This window comes from Ascaphus truei, chromosome 3 (assembly GCF_040206685.1).
Source record: "Ascaphus truei isolate aAscTru1 chromosome 3, aAscTru1.hap1, whole genome shotgun sequence".
NCBI classification, from domain to species: Eukaryota; Metazoa; Chordata; class Amphibia; order Anura; family Ascaphidae; genus Ascaphus; species Ascaphus truei.
This window is the reverse complement of record NC_134485.1, coordinates 209,417,725-209,440,580: the sequence shown is the minus strand read 5'-3', so window position 1 is coordinate 209,440,580 and position 22,856 is coordinate 209,417,725. Positions and strand designations below refer to the sequence as shown.

Here is a 22,856-nt window from a genome sequence, read left to right as displayed (position 1 = left end):
AAATATCTCGATACTCCGCGGGTCATTTCTCCCTTAATAATATTTCCTCTCGTTTCCAGAAATCTCTGAGACTCCGTTTGGTACGTCTCACATATTGCACATCATATTTGCATTCAAGCAAATAAACAACAAATGTGGTTGCAATTGATAAAACTTTTTATAGGATATACTGTGAGGATGTTAGGATAGGCGGCAGGTCTCGCCCCCGGGTTAACACGGGTGACACACTGCAGGCTACCCACACTGCCCTGCCGCCAGATCCAGGGATTCCCCCAGGCTCGGACTTAGGCCCCGCCCCATGATGACACGCTGCGCCGTCTGACTAAGGCGTACTCCAGGCTCGGTCTTAGACCCCACCCCGCGAGGAAACGGGAAACGCGTCACGCTGCAGCAAGCAAGCACACGAGGGGTTAATCCCCACTGATCTCGGAGCACCTGCGGCCAAACTCCGCACCAGTCTACCATTGAGCGGCTCCTACCTAGTGGGCAGTACTTCCTATACCTGCCTGCAGCTCATTGGCCTAACCTCCTTTATATGCTCAGCCAGACCTCTGGCAAATTGGCTGAGCATAATACTTCCTCACAGAACCAAGTGCTTACCTCTAACCTTGTCTCCTTGTCCTGTTGCTTTGCATTCATTGCTCCTGTTTTGTATTTCCGTGTTTGGACTTTGGCTCTTACCTGGACACCGACTTCTCTCGGACCCTTGGACTCTGCTTGCTATTGGACATCTACCATCTCCACTCCTGGACCCCGGCTACCCAATCCGAGCCTCCTCTCTCCAATCCCTGACCATGGCTACTACATACGACGATCCTCGCCTCTCCAACCCCGACCCGGCTACGACTACTACTCTGCACTCCGGACGCACTCACGCGGCTGGAGGTTGGTTATTTCTAATCCCCACCTCAGCCACGTGGTCCTGTCCTGTCTGTGGTGTGCACACATTACAGCGGAGTACTTGGATTTAAATGATGTGACCCGTTAGAGACAAATGTGCACGTAATGCATCTGCCACCGCACTGAAAGTTCCCCACAACGTGCCCTAGTGTTGGTTGATTAGTCCCAAAGGTGCCAGCAACTTTCATTACCTGCTGCTAAGTATATCTGAGCTACCTGCATTGCTGTAGGGGGGGGAACAGAACAGGTTTCTGGGGTAGTAACTGATTCGTACTCACGGTGACAGCGCCTCCATCTCTTGTAGGCCCCAGGGATGTGGAGACAATCCCTGCAGGAGACCTTACTTCCTCTCCCCCTGATAGATTGCAGTCTCATGCAGGAAGGTATATTGTAACAGAAACACACTTTATTCTTACACACTGCAGATGGTCAGCATACACAGCGGTTACAGCAATTCTTGGGGCTTCACCCTCAGGATGTACCCTGGACCTCCACTGCGGGTACAGGGCCCCCACAGCAGCCCTTGCTCTTCCCTGACTCCCTATTAGAGCCAGGGTTATAGTCTCACTCCAAACACCCCAAGGGGAGAAAGCAGTAAGTGCGCAGCCAATCTGCACTTCTGGGTGAGAACCTGTCTCTCTCAAGTGTAGAGACAACTCCATAACTTTGGTAGTGCAGCCCCTTAAGTACAAGAAAAGCAGGAACCAGGTCTGAGTCCCTAATGGGACACACATAGGCCTAGTCGCATCGCCTCCCCTGTGACTCACTGAAGCTGCTGGGGGTGGGGAAAACCCATGATTACTCCTGGCAGCCTGCTCTTACCAGGGCTTACTGCCAGGAGAAGGGCAGACTGGTAGCCAGAAACCAGTCCTGGCTACATCTATATAATATATAGCAGTATAATCTGACTACGTGGGAAGCTACATCAATTAACCCCAGAGTGGGCCAGGTTCTGTGTTAACATATCGAATGCTTAATTATTACTATCAAGACTATCGATATCTGAATAAGACCTCTTGTCTTGAAGTTTATATACCTACTTTTTTCCATCTCTTGGTAGGGTTACAACGCTCAATATTTGCTCACCTGGGAGCTCATGAGATCACCCACTCTGTCCACGTATATTATATTTAGCAATTAAACCTGATGGAGTAGGAAGCACAAATTACTGCTGTCGCTCCAGAGTGAAAGCGGTTTGGAGTTAATTAACCCTGAACAACACCAATCTAGAGTAAGAGAAACTCAAGATTGTTCTTTAAAAAAGGAACCGTGTTTGCATCACCAACATTAGTGATTGCAATACCCATCAGGAACTTGAAAGAACCTTAAAAACTGTGTGTGTATTATTATACTGTCACATATTTTTCCTGTCTTCCACATACTGTATCTTTATAATGTACTGAGACTACGCGCCATATCGCTTTACTGTATCTTGGCAACATTTTTTTTACCTCCAATGCTACCAGATGGCCAACAGTGCATTACAGGCCTTCTTGCTGCACAGTGGTTAATGGGATTGTGTCCTAAGATGTCAACTTTAAACATTTGAGGTGGTTCGACCAAAACAAAATGCAATTTAAAGGAAGAAAAAAAAGTTGCAGTCTTCAAAGTATGAGGCTCTACAAAACCACAAATACTATGAATGAGTGGAACTAGCTTGTCTGACTGCCAATACACGAGACTCCTTGAAAACCTGTAATACCTGACAGGTTTGAGTGTCCGGAACTGCTGCTTAAAACAATGTTAAGTTGGGAACTTTATCATAAATGTCCTGCGAACACATTCCCTCCCTCCTCCCCCACCCCACAATAACTTCAACGCTTAAACCTCCTCTGTAAGAGTTTGCTCATGACCAGAATTCTAATCAGGTTGCCCATGCAAGGTCTTGTCAAATCATATGCCAGCCTTATACCCTTATGGTCCTTCATAAAGAGTGTTAACACTGTGGTAGCTCTGCTACAGTATGGAATGACTGGATGGTGACCAAACTTCTGCTGTTTCCGACTGTTCTAAACAACATGGGGTGAAAAGGTTGAATATTTGTTTTACCAAGTTTCCAGCTCATTATCCATGAACGGAACACTGAATAAAGAAAGACAGTACACCCTATGAAATTATCATAATTTGTATTGGCTCCTACTAGGGTTTGGCAAAATTCCATAAGGTCTGAATCAACGTTGCTTTTTGAGGACTATATCTAGAAACAACTACTAAATCATACTATAATTATACATTAGTACCTTTACTACTGGAAAGATCAACAATAATTGCTTAGGAGGTTATTTTCTAATTAATTTGCTTGGCTGCAAATAGAATACAGCATTGTCAGAGATAACCCCAATTTGTCGCTGGGAGGCCTATATGTACTATAGAAGTTTAACCATGATGGTTTTTCGCTTTCATTTTATTGCTAATTTCACTCATTCCAAAGCTACTTCTTACATTATCTGAGATAGGCCAATAAATATAGAATCATTGCAGTTAACACAAAAAGAAACTAAATACAAGATCAAATCATACCAAAAAAAAGAAGCGATAACTCTGTGCAAATGTGCAGAATATAAGTAGACTAACTATACTCTAGTAAGAAGGAATTAAGTGGCTAATCTCATGTAGACTAATGCAAAGAATGTGACCCCTTTGCTATCAGAGGAGTCAGCAACTCATTGAGGAGCATTGGCCACCTCAGGCAGCCAAGAGGTTATTAGGTCTGTATCATTAACCCTTGTATCACCAAAGAGGTTAATAAAATTCAGCTCTATTCAGTAGACTTTAAGCAATGCATGCAAATAGAAGTACTAATGGCCATGGGTATTCCAAAGTCTAATTTAAGTCAACACAACAGTATTTCCCATTTGATACGAAGAAGAATTGGATACGACGTTCTATTGGATACAGATGTTCTAACAGGCTGCATTTGTCCAATATAAGGACGTACATTTCAGATTAAATGCCATACATTCATGATTCAATCAGCACTCCTAGAAGCACGGACAGCACATAATTAAAAAGAATGTGGCTTTCAACTTTAAATGGTACATCCATAGATAGAATAAGACTAGGACTCATGTTGGGCTACAGGTATATTAAACTGCAATAGTGCCGATTGGGGAACTATCACACGGAAACTCCAATTTACGTCAACGTCCACAGTCGGCACTATTGCAGTTTAATGACTAACCCTGCTAGTCTTTTTAAGACTAAAAAGAATAACAGTTTGTGTCTTATTTGCTGGGTACATGCTACAACATTTCAGTGACATTTCTGCAGACAGACTAATGGCCCATCGGATTAACAGTGGGGGTCCCTGGCAGTCCCATTCAAACTCAATGGGACTGCCAGGGACCCCTGCTGTGTTAATCCGATGGGCCATTAGTCTCTGCAGAAATGTCACTGAAATGTTGCAGCATGTACCCAGCATGTACCTGGGTCTTGTTGGTGATAGCCCCAGATTTTCCAAGGCAAGTTTTAGAATACTGGTCGGCGCACCTGTAACTCCATCATTGCTAGAAAGGCAACGCATTGCAAGGAAATACGTTACTGGCTTATCCAGCACTGCTGGGGTTAAAATGCTTATACTGGTCTGAAACCAAGGTATACAAAACCTCTTTACAACAGTACAAATCACATCAGAATGTGTTCTTCCATGCGGAACCCTTCTGATTAGAAACAAGGTACTGATCATATCATTGCTATTTGGTCCTACATGGAACTGCAGCTTTAAAGTCACATTCCACTTAGATGGTTCTAGGTATATTTGTATTTTTGACAATGACTTCACTTTTCATTTTCCGTCTTGTCTGCTACTCCAGCATTCAGAGTAATACTGATGTAAAATACGTCTATATGGCCTCCACAATGAAGTTTCTAAGAAGTGCCATATCCCCAGCAGCGTTGGAATAACAGCAGTATGATTTCCTTATTTAGATATAATGCTTTCACTATTTCTGCCACTTTAAAACCAAAACGCACTGTATGGTCTGTGGCATTTGTAGTTGTGCTTTTAGGACCTAAAATTAAAAAAGTTCACAACAATTTAACAAAGTATTTTAAGAATGTACCTCGACTATAGTTAACCCTTGCGGTGCCTGAAATCCAGTGTTTAATAATGCACTAGGCATAAAGTAATAAAACGTTTTATTTTGTAAATACTGGATTTTTATATGTATGAGGGATGATACCATCAACTTTATTTTCTACCCCCACTGATAGCATAGCAATGACAACAACAAAAAAGTCATGGCAGAAAAACACTTAAGACACAGAAATAGCTTTTTCAAATGCTATCAGCAATTAACTTCTCTTTTTTCCCCCCTTCAGTGCCATTACTCATTTTGAATGATGACTGTTACACAGCTAATGGTGGATTGAGAGAAATGCCGTTGATGTAAATGCTATTTAATAAAACTTTTAGTCCTACAGTAAGCCCTCCAAGTCTATTGTACTCAATGATCAGCAAATCTCGTACATGAACTTACATCAAGAAGGCCTATGAATCAGACATTATATTTGTTAATGTGGGAGGTGGATGGTGTGGGCACCAGCGATATGAGTCAGGAAATAATTTTTTTTTTGGTCTTTATGTTATGGTATTTTTTAATAATGTCTCTTTTTGAGCAGCCAAAAAAGAAGCAGACAACACACACACACACACACACACACACACACACACACACACACACACACACACACACACACACACACACACACACACACACACACACACACACACACACACACACACACACACTTTAAACCCCAATAGTCACTAACAGCACAGCAATTTCATATACAGAACATAACACAACTAAACAACACTAATATTTGTAACTACAGTATATATAGATATACACACACAGTGTATAATACAATATATATTCAAAGACGAGTAGACGATACCGTTCTGTGGCTAACGAAATACTTTTATTTGTGCGATTTTATATAGAGTATACACACACACACACACACACACACACACCTCAATTCTAATCTTACCATATTGAAATAACTAATAGACTATAGTAATTTGCCAGTAAAATAAGGGATTCTTTTTTTAAGACTAATATGAATTATTTTTGCTTATAAGGAAATTAGCTCATGCAAAACGGTGAACTGCAGGCATGTCCTAACTATTATAAATTGGGAGTCTGGATAAAAGTCCCCAGAAAATGCTGTTATTGTAAAGCAGCAATTTGCGTTAATGGGCCAAGGACTTTCCAATGCTGTATTTATTTATTTTATTTTTTTAAATATGCTGCTCCGTTCAGGAAATAGAAGTGCTTGAAATGTTAAGTGTCTGGGAAGTGAAAAAAATATGCCCACAATATTGACCTTATTTCATACAAAGTGATTATCAGCATATTGACTGAAACATCGAACAACAGAATCATACTACGATCAGACATATTGGATGCAGGTCGTGCAATTCTAAGCTCCCATATGTCTGTAGCCAGGTCCCATGTGCCCCGCGCCCCCCCCCCCCTCATTACCTCCGCTTCCGGGGGTCACTCGACAGACCCGCCGGCATTTCTGGAGGGTGGGGGCCCTGCAGGGAGCGCTTCGGCGTTCCGGAGGTCCCTGGCGGCTCCCGAGCAGGGCGGCGCCATCTTGCGCAAGTTTGCACATGCGCAGTACCAAGGTATATGCGGCGGCCAGCCAGAGACATTGCGCATGCGCAGTGATAGCGCACGAACCCTAGCCTACCAGGGAAGGCTCTTGGAAGGGACTACAAGTCCCATGAGCCTCAGCAGCGACCCACTTGATGCCAGGGAGCCAATAGGGCAGTAGTATCTCCCTGCACCGAGGGATTGATACTTTTCGCGGGCTTAGGAGAATGGCGGTTGGAGCAGGGAGCTGGGTGAGTGAGGGTGCAGGGGAGCAGTAGCCCCTTGCACTAGGCCAGCTACACCCAGAGGCCCCAGATAACTGACACCATTGCCCCAGTTTGTGGTTGCTTCAGGGACAGGCCCTACGTTAGCAGATCTGCCCCTTTAGCTGTTTGGTTTGCACTCAGTGGCGCGCAGCCTGATTCCTGGGTCTGGGCTCAGACCCTTCTATATATAAAGACTAGCTTCCCAGAGACAGACATACATATACACATTATATATATATATATATATATATATATATATATATATATATATATATATATATATATACTGAGTTAAGTTATGGTGAGTAAAAAAAGTGACAAAAACCCTCCACAGGAAAGCAAATATGCAAATATAGCTGTATGCTCATCTGCATGTCTTAGGCTGGTCTGCAACCCCGCCTTTCCCCATTATCACCCAGCATACAGCACTTCCACTGCAGCAAGGGTGTGCTCAAAGCTGTGACCATGCAGCAAGCTTAAGCCTATAGGGAACCATGTTAAAAATGGTTATTGAGGCAAAAAGTGACACTGTGTGCTCATTTGCATGTCATTTCCCAGAATCCCTTGCTGCAGTGGAAGTGCTGTATGCTGGGTGATAATGGGGAAAGGCGGGGTTGCAGACCAGCCTAAGACATGCAGATGAGCATACAGCTATATTTGCATATTTGCTTTCCTGTGGAGGGTTTTTGTCACTTTTTTTACTCACCATAACTTAACTCAGTATTATGGTTTGGCCTATCCCATAAGCCTCTCTTGCATTCCCAGTAAAATCAACCCCACACTGATGAGACCCATCAAGGTCGAAACAGCTGTCTGTGGGTGGTTTTCTGGGTATGCACCTTAACCCTGGCTGTGCTCAAAGCTGTGACCATGCAGCAAGCTTAAGCCTATAGGGAACCATGTTAAAAATGGTTATTGAGGCAAAAAGTGACACTGTGTGCTCATTTGCATATCATTTCCCAGAATCCCTTGCTGCAGTGGAAGTGCTGTATGCTGGGTGATAATGGGGAAAGGCGGGGTTGCAGACCAGCCTAAGACATGCAGATGAGCATACAGCTATATTTGCATGCATATATATATCTACTCGCCACCTAGTACCACACGTGTGCTGCTTGGGCCAATAGGAGCTCGCCACGATGTTAAATCCACTCGCCCGGGGCGTGCAAATGTATAGGTTTGTCGAACACTGTGTATATATATATATATATATATATATATATATATATATATATATATATATATATATATATATATATATATATATATATATATATATATACAGCTAAACCCCGTTATAACGCGCCTCGTTATACCGCGATTCGGTTATAACGCGGTTTTCCCGTGGCTCCCGTTTTTTTAAAAAAAAAAAAAAAAAAAAAAAATTTTTTTACATTTTTTTTTTTGCACACTGCACACACTCACTGCACACACACTGCTCATTGCTCACACTGCCACACTGCACACACACTGCACACTGCACACACACTGCTCATTGCTCACACTGACACACTGCACACACTCACTGCACACACACTGCTCATTGCTCACTGCCACACTGCACACACACTGCACACTGCACACACACTGCTCATTGCTCACACTGACACACTGCACACACACTGACCACACTCACGCACACTCACACACACTTACGCACACTCACGCACACTTACGCACACTTACAGACACTCACACACACTCACACACACACACACACACACACACTTACACACACTTAGACACTCACACACACTCACACACACTTACACACACTTAGACACTCACAGACACACACTCACACACACTCACACACACTTACACACTCACAGACACTCACACACACTCACACACACTTAGACACTCACAGACACTCACAGACACTCACAGACACTCACAGACACTCACACACACTCACACACACTCACACACACTTACACACTCACAGACACTCACACACACTCACACACACTTACACACACACTCAGACACTTACCCACACTCACACACCCATATACACACACACACTTTCTCTCCCATATATACATACACACACACTCTCTCACTCTACACAGACGGGCCGCGACCAGCACCACCACCCGCTCCCCCCCCTCCTCCCGCGCAGGCAGCGGGAGCACCGGGGACAGCGGTGGGGAGAAGAAACCCCCCGCTACAACCTCCATGCAGGCAGCATGGTTCTGAGGTAAGCGGCGACCTGAGGGGACATCCCCACTCCCATCTCCTGCCCCGCGGCCTGTCCCGAGGTGACAGGGGGAAGCGGGGACAGGAGAGACATCCCCGCTCCCATCTCCTGCCCCGCGGCCTGTCCCGAGGTGACAGGGGGAAGCGGGGACAGGAGGGACATCCCCGCTCCCATCTCCTGCCCCGCGGCCTGTCCCGAGGTGACAGGGGGAAGCGGGGACAGGAGGGACATCCCCGCTCCCATCTCCTGCCCCGCGGCCTGTCCCGAGGTGACAGGGGGAAGCGGGGACAGGAGAGACATCCCCGCTCCCATCTCCTGCCCCGCGGCCTGTCCCGAGGTGACAGGGGGAAGCGGGGACAGGAGAGACATCCCCGCTCCCATCTCCTGCCCCGCGGCCTGTCCCGAGGTGACAGGGGGAAGCGGGGACAGGAGGGACATCCCCGCTCCCATCTCCTGCCCCGCGGCCTGTCCCGAGGTGACAGGGGGAAGCGGGGACAGGAGAGACATCCCCGCTCCCATCTCCTGCCCCGCGGCCTGTCCCGAGGTGACAGGGGGAAGCGGGGACAGGAGAGACATCCCCGCTCCCATCTCCTGCCCCGCGGCCTGTCCCGCGGTGACAGGGGGAAGCGGGGAGCGGAGGGACATGCCCGCTCCCATCTCCTGTCCCGCGGGATGAATATGCGCTAAAGCGCGGCGGCCATTTTTTTTTCTCGCGACCCCGTTAGTAACGCGGTGGTCTCGGGGTGGACCCCGAGACCCGCGTTATAACGGGGTTTAGCTGTATATATATATATATATATATATATATATATATATATATATATATGTAGAGGTATCAGTACCGTGTTAGCCGAGCTTCAATAATCAAAAAATAAATAGATGGATTATCCACAGATCGGTATCATCTATTTATTTTTTGATTTTATATATATATATATATATATATATATATATATATATATATATATATATACAAATACAACTGTATGCTCATCTGCATGTCTTAGGCAGGTCTGCAACCCCGCCTTTCCCCATCATCACCCAGCATACAGCACTTCCACTGCAGCAAGGGATTCTGGGAAATGACATGCAAATGAGCACACAGTGTCACTTTTTGCCTCAAAAACCATTTTTAACATGGTTCCCTATAGGTATATATATATATATATATATATATATATATATATACATATATATACATACATATACATACATATACATATATACATACATACATACATGTAGAGGTATCAGCCGAGCTTCAATAATCAAAAAATAAATAGATGATACCGTTCTGTGGCTAACAAAATGCTTTTATTTGTGCGAGCTTTCGAGATACACTGATCTCTTCTTCCGGCGATGTTACAATGAATGAAGCAAGCAAAAGCTATACTATAAACAGTGTCTATTGGAATGTTATCTGTGCTGGTCCTTCCCCCGTTGGGGATGTGTTTTATGGCTGGAGGTGTCAAAAGGTTTGCTTTCAGGAACCTTTTGACACCTCCAGCCATAAAACACATCCACACCGGGGGAAGGACCAGCACAGATAACATTCCAATAGACACTGTTTATAGTATAGCTTTTGCTTGCTTCATTCATTGTAACATCGCCCGAAGAAGAGATCAGTGTATCTCGAAAGCTCGCACAAATAAAAGCATTTCGTTAGCCACAGAACGGTATCATCTATTTATTTTTTGATTATATATATATATATATATATATATATATATATATACACACACACACACAGTGGTTGACAAATCACCAAAAAATCTACTCGCCACCTAGTACCAAACGTGTGCTGCTTGGGCCAATATTTACTCGCCCGGGGGTTAAATCTACTCGCCCGGGGCGAGCAAATGTATAGGTTTGTCGAACACTGTATATTATATATAGACTATCTTCACGGAGGCCCCGCCAAGCAGTGACTGCGGCCTGGTACAGACGGTACGGCGCATGGTGATATTATCCACGCCAGAATTCACCCCACGAGTAGGAGGACGTCTCGTCGGATCAGGCGGATCCAATCCCGTGATCTTGCGGCCCCATGGGCTGGAGCCCCGGGCAGGTACCTATAATAGTGCACTAAACACTCCAAGGGATAGCGCTATCTCCAACACATTGAGTGGGTTTGGACATAAGGGACATCAGGGAATTGTGCCCAGCACCCAGGTACTTTGGAGGAGGGACTACCCAAGTTGATGTGTGCACCCGGTGCACTGCTAGGTATGTGGTTATATGCATTATGCTGTGTGGTACAGGGTACCGAAGTTATTAGTAGTTATAGTAAAACGGTTGCTAACATATATTGTGTGCGTCTTACTATTACTGTGTTCCTGTAAGAGGACCATCCCACTCCGGTGGGAACCCTTACAGGTGGAGGCGCTGTGTTCGAATAATCAGGTAACCCTAGGCTCCCAGTGGCGGAGGTTCAGGCCTTCTGTGAGCCTATCAGGTAACGCACCACACCCGGAAACACAAGTGTATTTCCCCACAGGGTCCCTAGCTGCGATTGGTAGGGCGGAAAAGGTGTTACATGCCCAACAATTTTTCCCCCACTTTAGTACTCAAAAAGGCTGCTTAAAGATAGATAGCCAAACGTTATAGCGCCTGCTGGAGTGCTCCTGCAGATGAAATAATGCAGCATGGTAGCCCCTACTTATTCTCGTGGCCACTTCTTTTGCTGGCGCGTCATGTACAGTATGTCCCGCTGCAATGCGCCTGCGGGCGTGATAACGTTGGCTACATTTGTACGTGGCACTGAAAAAAAAAACTTGCAATGCCTTTTACTCTGCAAAAAGAACACAGTTTTCTCCAGCACTAAAAACCTTAAAAATGACAAAGTATTATAAAATATCTTTTTTTTTTTTTAAACAGAAACTGCCTGGAACTTACCCAATGAACAAATTTCCGAAGTTTAAAAATAAATTGTTTTACACAACAAAGCGATAAAAATAATGCTCCAATAAACATATTAGGGAAGTGGAAATCCACTGTTCTGTAGCCAGTATTAGTCCAGTACTTCTAAAACCGTTCAACTAAAAAGATGCTATAATTTAAGATCGTTAATATTAAATCATGTAAACTGTATTAAATCATTCTTATGCCAAACAATTTTAAAAAAAATTGAATTTAAAAAAAAAAAAAAAAAAAGGCCTTTTGATAAACTCTGGCATGAATTTAGAAGAAATTATTGGAGCTGGGCCCAATTCCCATGTCGCTCAGTAGGGATTTTTCTGCTACATTTTTTTTTTTTACCAATTTGCTCCAGATTACAATAAAACAAGAGCAACCAGTTCTGTTTTACAAGTCTTATTTTGTGTACAGATTTCTACAGTTTCTGTATTTCACAGAGGCCAGACTCCAACAGACCAAAAATCGGTGAGATTTGGAGCTTCTGGTCGTTTAAATGGAAACATCAGATTTTTATGAGTGTGACTCAATGCTTACTGTATGTTAAAAGTCAGTGAGACGGACTACAAATGTAAGCAGACAACTGTATACAAGTACCTAGGATATATTCCATTAGTAAACCACTCCTTTCCACAGGCCATACTACCAGATTTGCTACAGCTGCCATGCATATACTCACTAAACCAATATACTGCAGCGCTGTGATGACACATTTGCAGGTAGGAAGAATCAGATAAACATTCAGCAAAATACATAGCAAACTTTACCTATCTTATTTGGCTCAAATCCAGTCAATCGAGAGATATCACCCTTTGTTTGACACTGGGTTTTAAAAAAAAAATAATAATAATTTAATGTGGCCCGTCACACACACATACATACATACATATATGTATTTCATGTAATTAGTGGATTACTGCTATAACAGATTAATTTGACATTGTTAATCTGTTATTTTGGTATTTATTTCAGTTTGTTTATTATTAGCGCTACAAGGAAAGCTCCTGGTAGTTTATTCTACGACCCTCATTTAGTCCCTGCAACTGTATTAGGTGCGGTCCACCACTCATGCACCACTGGCCACCACACACACACTAAGCTGCAAACACCTGGCCGTGCCCTGCGGCTTCCTGGCAATCGGAGTCCACGCTGAACTCTCTTGCCACCTCCGCCAATCACAGCTTCACTGGCCAGACAAGGCTGTCTATCATAAACTGAATCAGTTACTGGTATGCAAAGAGGAACACACATTTAAGGGCAGCGAGGCTGAGAGGAGAGAGGTCCTTGTATACTATAGCACAGCATTTGAAATTTGGCAGCTAACAAATGAGGGGTATACATAAATTAAGAGTCCCCGTGTTATTGCAGTCCAATATACAGGCATACCCCGCTTTAAGGACACTCACTTTAAGTACACTCGCGAGTAAGGACATGTCGCCCAATAGGCAAACGGCAGCTCACGCATGCGCCTGTCAGCACGTCCTGAACAGCAATACCGGCTCCCTACCTGTACCGAAGCTGTGCGCAAGCGGGGAGACTATAGAGCCTGTTACAAATGCGTTATTTACATCAGTTATGCACGTATATGACGATTACAGTACAGTACATTCATCTATAAGTGGGGAAAAAGGGAGTGCTTCACTTTAAGTACATTTTCACTTTACATACATACTCCGGTCCCATTGCGTACGCTAATGCAGGGTATGCCTGTATAGCGATAATGGGTGCTCTAACAGTCCAGAAAAATATATATTCAATTAATTGATGAAAAAAACACATATAGCTCAACTATGGAGTGGGCGAACTACTGGATGAGTAATATATCAAAACTAGTAGCATACGTATCCTGAAGGTAACAGAAAAGACATGTAAAAACACACTCCGCTGTACCTCATTGGAGATAGCTGTATAGTGAATCCAAAACTCACCCCAATCAGTAGTAAAGAAGATGATCCATGTAAATAAGTATCCAAGAGGCTTACCCACTCCTAGAGCTTGTGCAAATCCAGATGGCGTGACCAGCCGCTTGATAAGTTACAAGCAATCCAAGGAAAATGCAAATAAATGCACAAAGCAGCACACTGCCCAGGGACACAGGTGTACAAAAATAGAAAAAAGTTTATTTATCCATCAGACATGACAAACAAGGAGGTAAGTACCCTCCAACGCGTTTCACACAACAAGGTGCTTTGTGCATTTATTTGCATTTTCCTTGGATCCCGTGTTATTGCAGCAATATATGTGATATGTACCCTTATTGGATACGCAAAGAATGGAAAGTATTAGAAATGCGGCCATCCACTAATCGTACCGCTCTTATTCCAGCCCCCGAGGGCTCTAAACATTTGCACAGCCCTGTTTTGGAGGATATTAGGAAACTTAATTTGGCAATATACAGTGTACACTATTCAATATGACACGTAGCAGCAGGGCCGTCGACATGTCTCGGGCCGGTGGCCAAGGGGGGCTGGCCGGCGCTGCAAGTTGGGCCTGACCCAGCTGCCGTTCCTGTCGTTGCCGCCAGGTCTCCCGGTTCTCCCCCAGCTGCAGGCTTCCCTCACCGACGCCAACACTGTCCCACGCCGAGCTTCTAACGCCAGCGTGCGCCGGGCCTCTCTGACATCAACGCATGCCAGAAGCAAGCTGGGCTCAGTTTCCGGCGTGCAAAGGCATGAGAGAGAGAGTCCTGGCGCACGCCAGCGTCACCAGCTTGGTGTGGAAGTGTAGGTGTCGATGAGGGAGGCCTGCAGCAACGAGAGGACCAGCAGCCGGGCCCCCGCATCCACCGGCCCCGGGCCAAAGGCCTGCGACCATCCCCAAGCTACGGAAGTTTGTATTTATTTTGGGGGGGGGGATTAAATATATTTGGAGGATGGGGGGGTGTATTTATTTGGGGGGTGGGGGAGGGTTGTGTGTATTTGGGGGGGGGGGTGTGTATTTTATGGGGGGAGGGGGAAATGAGTGTGAGGAGTGGGAAGTTCAGTGTGAGTGGGGTAATTGATGGAGAGAGGGGGTGTAAGAGAGGGGATGAGGGGTAAGAGTGAGTGAGACGGGTGAAATAGAGGGGGCTCACGAGGTGTGAAATAGGGGGACACGGGGGGGGGGGAGTGGAGGGTAGTCCTTGCTCAGGATATTTAATCTCTTGAAATCTTCCAGAGTACAGGAGCGATACTCACCATAACCGATTTGTGCAAGTCTTCCTGAGCAAAGGGAACAGCTTCAAAGCATTTTGAATAGGATCCCCTGTACCCATAAGAAAATAGTTATTTCACCCATTTTTTTGTTCTTGTAAAGTTATTATGATGCCATCATTACACATCCAGCTAAAAGTGCAGAATAATACAAACGCATTCATTTTATATTTAATTCCATGGGTAACTGAATGCAGCTGGGTTGTTTACCTTATTTTTTGTTTTGACCGCTACATAGGCCTAGGCCCCCCTTAAGTGACCGTAGCATCCAAGAAGTGCTGTTTTTAGATATGATGCCAAAACCAGTCAGATGTGTTTTTAATGAGAATGTAATAAATCTAGTTTTAAACTTTTTCTCATCTATGGTTAACTTAAAAAAATTTTTTTGTGTGTCCTGGAATAGCGATGAAGTGGAATTAACTGGCCTCTCCGTTTTCATGAATTAAACTGAATTAGCCATGTTCGTCCAGAATAAATTAGCACTTCCGTATTTCGTAATCTTTTTTTATTTGGACTAACAAATGTAATTATAAGACAAGCTTTCGAGAATTTTCCTGCCAAGCAGTACCGATTTACAAACCTTTTCTCTTAGTTTAACACAGATGTAAAATACAAGAGAACAATCTAAGGCCTCGGACACGCTTACCGCTGGCGTGCTGAGGCGCGCTGAGGCTCAGGGAAAGCAGGTGCTTTCCCTGGCCTTGCGGTTGCTTACCGCAAGCGCTCTCAGCAGGCCGTCAGGGGGCGGTCCGGGGGCGGGCGCGTCACTGGCCGGGGGCGGGCCAGTGACGTCACGGAGCTGCCTGTCTCACCGGCAAGCGGGGGAATTTTAAATTCCCCTAAGACCTGCGCTTCCGCAAGCGCGCGGAAGCGCAGGTGAGCCCCTACTAAAGCCGCTCTAATTGCGGCTGTAGGGGCTCAGTGCTGAGCGGGAGCACGCGTCAGCACGCTTCCGCAAGCACGCAGGGAACATGTCCGAGGCCTAAGGCAGATGAGGTAGAGATGGAATGGCTGAGAGAATAGTAAATAAACACACAGGGCAATAAATGGATGAAAGGGATAGTGAGAAATGTGGTCATACATCCAAGGAACGACAGAGAAGCCCAATGTTACATCCAATATGACAAAAATACACAGTAAAATACTTATATATATTCTCTTGAAAAAGGGTAATTTAGTTTAACCCTTTGGCCAAAGCATTGTAAGCTTGCGAGCCACGTCACGGCTCAGGAGTTCCCAAAAGGAGCTTGCTGGGGTTTTGTGTGTTTGTTAACTTATTCTCATACATCCAAGGAGTCAGCAGAGGTTTGGTGACACAGTTGAGTGTTGCGGGTACCGTCCACTAAAGTTAATGGTTCTACGTACACTTAATTTCCTCGAGTGAAAGTCACTTTAGTGATACAGTTTTGGCATGAGCCATCATTAAATTTACAAAAGTAACTATATAAATGTCAAAACTCTCAGATGTTCACAACACTAAAAGCAGATGTAATAATAGACTGGTTACCAAAATGTAAGCACTATAGAGCAAGTTCAGCAACTAGATGATACAGTATGCCTTTGCCTTTTGAGGGGCCCCCAATAGAATTTTCAGACTTTTGCTGCCATTATTTACAATGCACTGCAAGCCTTATAGCAACGAGAATAAGAAGCACAGGACACAGCACATAAGTGTGCGAAACTTGAAGGGACATTTTGAATTGCTGTTCATTGTGCGGGTCTCACTCTAGGTAATAACTTTAAAAGAGGCAATCCAAGCGGCACTTAATAAAAACAAAACTTTTTTTTTTGTTTTAATATACTGTATGTAGCCTTTGATTAGCTTTATTAAAAATTAATTACCCAAGCTGCTGATCGATTGGTTCTCCGGTGATCGATCACCAAAATCCTGTTTCCCATGGTTCACTAAATGGCTGCCTTTCACTTTCAATCAATCCTTTAGTCAGTGTAACTCAGCAGCTACAATGTATTCTTATTTTACGAAGGTAATATTATCTATTGTTACAGCTTGCAGCTCAAACTGCTGAGAGTATTGGCAACAAATGATCACAAACAGGAACGTGTTGCAAAGATCTTGCACTGCTTGGGAGGTGTGCTAAATCCTGCTCGAGAAATCAAAGGATTCTCAGTATAGTAAAACTCATTAAAATGGCATTAAGAGTTGAATAAAAATATTATCTAATACTTCAGAACTGATTAAAATTAAAATAAAAAACACATGTAGGCTAATGCTTGGATAGCCTTTAAATAGGTCTCTATTAAGTCATTCCATGTACACCAAAATAGCTTAGCGAATCAACATCTCTAAAAAGCATAGTTCAGCAAAGTACTTCCCTCGCACGATTGCATAATACTCCGATGCATGACATTAAACACAGATGCAGCAAGACTGATAACCATCATGTATTTGGACAGTGCTCATGCTAAACACCTGGCACGGATGGCACCGACTGCTGGTCATTTTGGCGTACGGGTAAGAGAGACTAGGAAGCACCTGGGAGAACATGCGTGAGATAAGAGGCAAAAAAAATGTAAGTTAGAATACTGTATGCAGGAAAGAGGGATAGGAAGAGAAGGTGAGGGGCAGGAGTTTAAATATAGAGAAAAATGCATATATTTTACTTAGAGTTGTAATTTTTTTTAAAAATTACGACAACTGTTAAGAGATAGGATGCAGGTCTCAACTATGGATTCAGGTCTCAACTATGGATGAAGCCCAACACTTCAGAAGCATGGCTTGCAGAACTGTCATGAACTGTATACAGAGTGGGGGGCAAGGATAATTGATGCGAACATAGAGCCTCTCATTATCAATTGACAACCCTGGCTTCACGTGGCGCCTCTCGTTTCTAACAAACTGGGCTGTTTCGACCCTTGGGCCTAGCGTCCCGTTGGGTATATCCAGCTAAACAAGTTCCATGGATCTTTTTAAAGTGAAGTTTTCCGTGGAAGTCGCCTATACCCATCTGTGGGTGAAGAGGCGGAAAGTAAAGTATATAGAGTGTACCTTGTTTGTAGGAAGATTGGGTGCACAGATGACAATGGAGTCCCATTGACTGTAGTAAGAAATATTATATTTCAGTGGTATACTTTATCCAGAACCCCAAAATGCCAATCACCTGTGTCATTCCTCTGCGTACACATTGGCTCTATAGTTAGACTTTAATAGCTTTGAGTGACACCAAAAATTGAAGTCGTGCTACCGCACCTTATTTCAACAAATTCCAAAGTGGTTATAAATATTGGGTGGCAAAGTCATGTGGAGGTCACGTCCGAGGGCTAATGCTTTAAAAACTGAAAAGGGACACCGTCATTCACTCCAAAATTTGAAGAAGAAAAAAAAAGGAGTGATTCTCCAAGTTTGTATACCAAACAAAAAAGATGGTACTTCATTGCTACCTAACAATATAAGGCCACGTCCATAGCAGGGGAAGCCGCGCTGAGCCCCGGCATCCTCATTGAGGATGTCTTTAGAGGGGGCTCACACGAGCGTCCGCAGGCGTGCTGAGGAGTTGGATTTTTCAGCCGACAGCCAAGCTGTTTTTCAGCGCGCTGTCGGCTGAAAACACCCAATCAGCGCGAAGCAGCGTCAACGTCACGGCGCCGTGACGTTGGTGCGTCGCGGGCAATTGGCCCAGCGACGTCACTGCCCCGCCTCCCTCAGCCTCCCCCCGCCTCCCGATCGCGCCCGCTGGCTCGCCTGCATGGGCATGAAATCGCACAGGCTTCAGGAGGCGAGCCTCAGCGTCAGCGCGGTTCAGCACTGCTCCCATCTCTATGGACGCAGCCTTACACTTCAACCACGGAGTGAAACGCACTCCCCTGGAGCACAGCTGGGAATTCTCTACAACTTATTTGCTCCTGGGTCTCTAGATCCTCCAACATACAGCTACTTAAAAATAGTTTGTCCACAAGCACAGGTTTGGAAGGGCTTCCAAGCAAGTGAATCCCTATTAGAGGCATTTTAAAATAGTGCTTCTGTATAATAATAATAATAATAATAATAATAATAATAATAATAATAATAATAATATACACTTTTAAAAAAAACACACACACACACACACACCACACTGATGATGTTCTTCTGGGGGAAAAAACCTACATCAGATCTACTTATTGTTTTACATTCAGTAATTATGTAAATCAGAACCTTTGATTAGCTGAAGGGTCTGAATTTTGACAAATGGGTGCAGGTGACAGAAGGATTCAGTCTGCTATTAGATACTGGAAGACATACTGTAGGTAAAAATAGTACATCTTGCCTTCTTTAGGACCAGCATCCCAAAAAATAGGAACTGTAGTACTTGCTAAATATGTACAGTTTGAGGGTATGGTTATCCATGGACACTGAAAGAATAGTTTGTGTCACCCCTGTAAGGGAAGCTTTTTCTTCCTTATTATCCTGCTCCAGAATTGAAGCCCCAGGCCCAAGATCTGTGCTGTCTGCAGGTAGAACTCCATTTTCACCATGAACAAACTGCATGGACACCTTAATCTCCATGAATCCCAATAGACTAGATCAGTGGTCAAACTTTTCAGTACGAGGGACACATCATATATTCTACACATTTTCGCGGACCAAAGAATTTTTTTAATCTTTTTATATATGAATGAATACGTTTTATTTGGATCTTTTTGGGGTAATCAATATGATATGATTCAGAACAAAAGAGAAATGTGACAATTACAAACAAAGGATGCTGTGCTTACACTGGGAAATTATATATAATGAGCGTATATATATATATATATATATATATATATATATATATATATATCATGTTTCTGCAGGCCAGATAAAATCTTGTGGGGGGGCCTGATGTGACCCCCGGGCCGAATGTTTGGAGACCCCTGGACTATATGAACGACCCATTTCAAACTGTTCAACAGTAAAAAGAAAAAAATGTTACATCTTAATTTTTACAATTAGATGTTTACATTTTAATATGATCTTGCACAAAAGATGAATGTGTTTTTGGTATGAGACTGACTCCAGATGAGTGAATTCCCAATAGTTTTAAATAAGTGATTGCTCACCTAGATAAGTTACCAGCAAGCTCTTATTGAGATTCACCATAGATGAATTAGAGTTTATCAGCTCTGAATGAGTAAAACATAAAAAAGAAAGAATGAGATCTTAATTGGCCTAAAATCTGAAGGATGTGACTTATGCCAGATGAGTGAAGCTCTTGAGAGGTCTGAATGACAGACAGCATTGATATGATTGAGATCGTTGCATTTACATGAAGCAAATCTTGGTCTGAAGTGTAAAGGAAGTGAGACTCTCCAAATATCAGACACATCCAATCAGATCTGAATGACAGACAAGATCAGTGAGATCCTGTCTGCCCTGAATGAGTAAGACCAATTTAAACTGAGTGAGATCCTGAAAGGTGTAAATGACTTAAATTCACTTTCATTTTTGTTTTTTTAAACATGAGCTCTTAGCTGGTCTTAAATCTACAGCGAGAGCCCTGCATGAGTAAAATGAATTCCAAATGGAGGGAGACCATGACAGCTCTGAATGACAGAAAGCAAACAAAAAATGAAACGTGAATTCAGAATTGGTCTGAAATCTGAATAAATTAGACTAGCTACAGATAAGACAACACCTGACCAGCTCTCAATGAGTGATACTCAATTCAAACAAGTGACATTTCAGACAGCACTGCATGAGTGAACTAAAAACAAAAATACGTGAGATCTTAATTGGATTGAAATCTAACTATTTAAGACTGCTCCAGATAAAAGAGAGATTCACTCAGTATGAATGAAATCATGACAGCTCTACATGAGCGAGACTCAGTCCAGATATTGGAGTGAGACCTTAGTAGCTCTACATGAGTGAAAGACCTTGACAGCTCTGCCTGAACACACTTTGACAACTCTGGATTGAGTGACACACTGACAGTTCTGGATTGAGTGACACACTGACAGTTCTGGATTGAGTGACACACTGACAGTTCTGGATTGAGTAACACACTGACAGTTCTGGATTGAGTGACACACTGACAGTTCTGGATTGAGTGACACACAGACAGTTCTGGATTGAGTGACACACAGACAGTTCTGGATTGAGTGACACACAGACAGTTCTGGAGTGACACAGCTCTGGGGTGAGTGACACACTGACAGCTCTGGGGCGAGTGGCACACTGACAGGTCTGGGGTGAGTGGCACACTGACAGCTCTGGGGTGAGTGGCACACTGACAGCTCTGGGGTGAGTGGCACACTGACAGCTCTGGGGCGAGTGGCACACTGACAGCTCTGGGGCGAGTGGCACACTGACAGCTCTGGGGTGAGTGGCACACTGACAGCTCTGGGGTGAGTGGCACACTGACAGCTCTGGGGTGAGTGGCACACTGACAGCTCTGGGATGAGTGACACACTGACAGCTCTGGGATGAGTGACACACTGACAGCTCTGGGATGAGTGACACACTGACAGCTCTGGCATGAGTGGCACACTGACAGCTCTGGCATGAGTGGCACACTGACAGCTCTGGGATGAGTGGCACACTGACAGCTCTGGGATGAGTCTGGCTGCAGATGTGCGAGACCCTGATGTCAGTGTGCTGAGTGCGAGTGGCTGAGCGGGGCGCACACTCACCGTTAGGTCCATACTTGTCTCGGCTCCTCCGGACCTGCTCACTGCTCAGCCCGCAGCTCTCATTCACCTCAAAGTGCCGGAGCACCTCAAACACGCTCTTGCTGTGCGCGCTGTCCATGCTGGGTTTAGACACCTGGGCTTCCCCGTGCGCCTTTAATCCACTTCTGCGCTGCGCTTCAGGCTCTGGGGGTGGCAGATCCTCTCTGTGCAACTCCCCCTCCCTCCACCCCTTGAACAAGCCTCAGTTCAGGAGAGTCGGGGTGTAGCCAGAGAAGAGGGATCTCCTATGTTTGCACACAGAAGTGCAGGGCGCAGAAGGGTGCAGGACCTGGCTGCAGCACGGCGGGGGAGGGGCGGGGGGGGATCCACTCGCCTCGATCTCCCAAGAGATCTCCGGAGCCTCTGGGAAGCCGCCTGCTGTATATCAATCGCTGCACCTTGTCTTCCTCTGATGAAAGGTGAGCTCTTCCCTTAGACCCGCCTCCTCACTGCCTGGCACCGCCCTCCCCTCCTCCTCCTCCTCCTCCTGTGTGCTGCTCATGCCTGTGCCATGCCAAAGGGAAGAAACAGTGTCTTTCTTGGAAACTTTTACTTCAGCAGGATAGTGTGGGGCAGCTATGTGTTCCAGGTGGGTAGTAAGGGAGGGTCTGACCCAGCCAGTCTAGTATACACTTAATAACCCCCTTCAAGTGCTTGTTAGAGCAGTCCCAGTTACTAATCCCCAGCACTGAAAGTCACATAGCCGTGCAATTGCTGCAGTGATGTCTTGCTGCTGAGTGTTGTGACCTGGGCTTCCTCTGCTTCAGTGTATTTGCATTATTCACTGGCTTTGAGCCGCTACCTGACGCCTCCTCATTGGCTGACTGCAGCATCCAAATTGTGCCTGCCCACACAAACCTTGCAGCCTTCTCCCCATTGGCCCATTTTTGCCTCCAAATTAGCATTTTCCAGATTTAGCCTCTAGTAATTTACATGGAAACTATTTTCAGAGCATGTATAGATATGAACAACCCCCCCCCCACCCCTCCCCTCCTCTTCAGAGCTTCACTTCCTCTTATTTTGTTGCAACTTGGTAGTTCTTGCTAACTGCAAACTTCTGACAAGAAGCTGAGGTGCAGCAAGGAAGGTGTTAAGACATTAAAACCACAGTGATAGTGAGAAAACAAGA

The 22,856-nt window shown here is 44.6% G+C and overlaps 1 protein-coding gene across 1 annotated transcript in view; it reads right to left on the bottom strand.

Moving 5' to 3' along the window:
- ATP2A3 (ATPase sarcoplasmic/endoplasmic reticulum Ca2+ transporting 3) overlaps positions 1-22,495 on the bottom strand; it is a 241,979-nt gene extending 219,484 nt beyond the window's left edge. Inside the window, exon 1 of the mRNA XM_075589990.1 lies at positions 21,689-22,495. Within this exon, the coding sequence (XP_075446105.1) occupies positions 21,689-21,806 (118 nt within the window). The 5' untranslated portion in view covers positions 21,807-22,495. The remainder of the gene's footprint in view (positions 1-21,688) is intronic.
- Between the last annotated feature and the right edge of the window lie 361 nt (positions 22,496-22,856).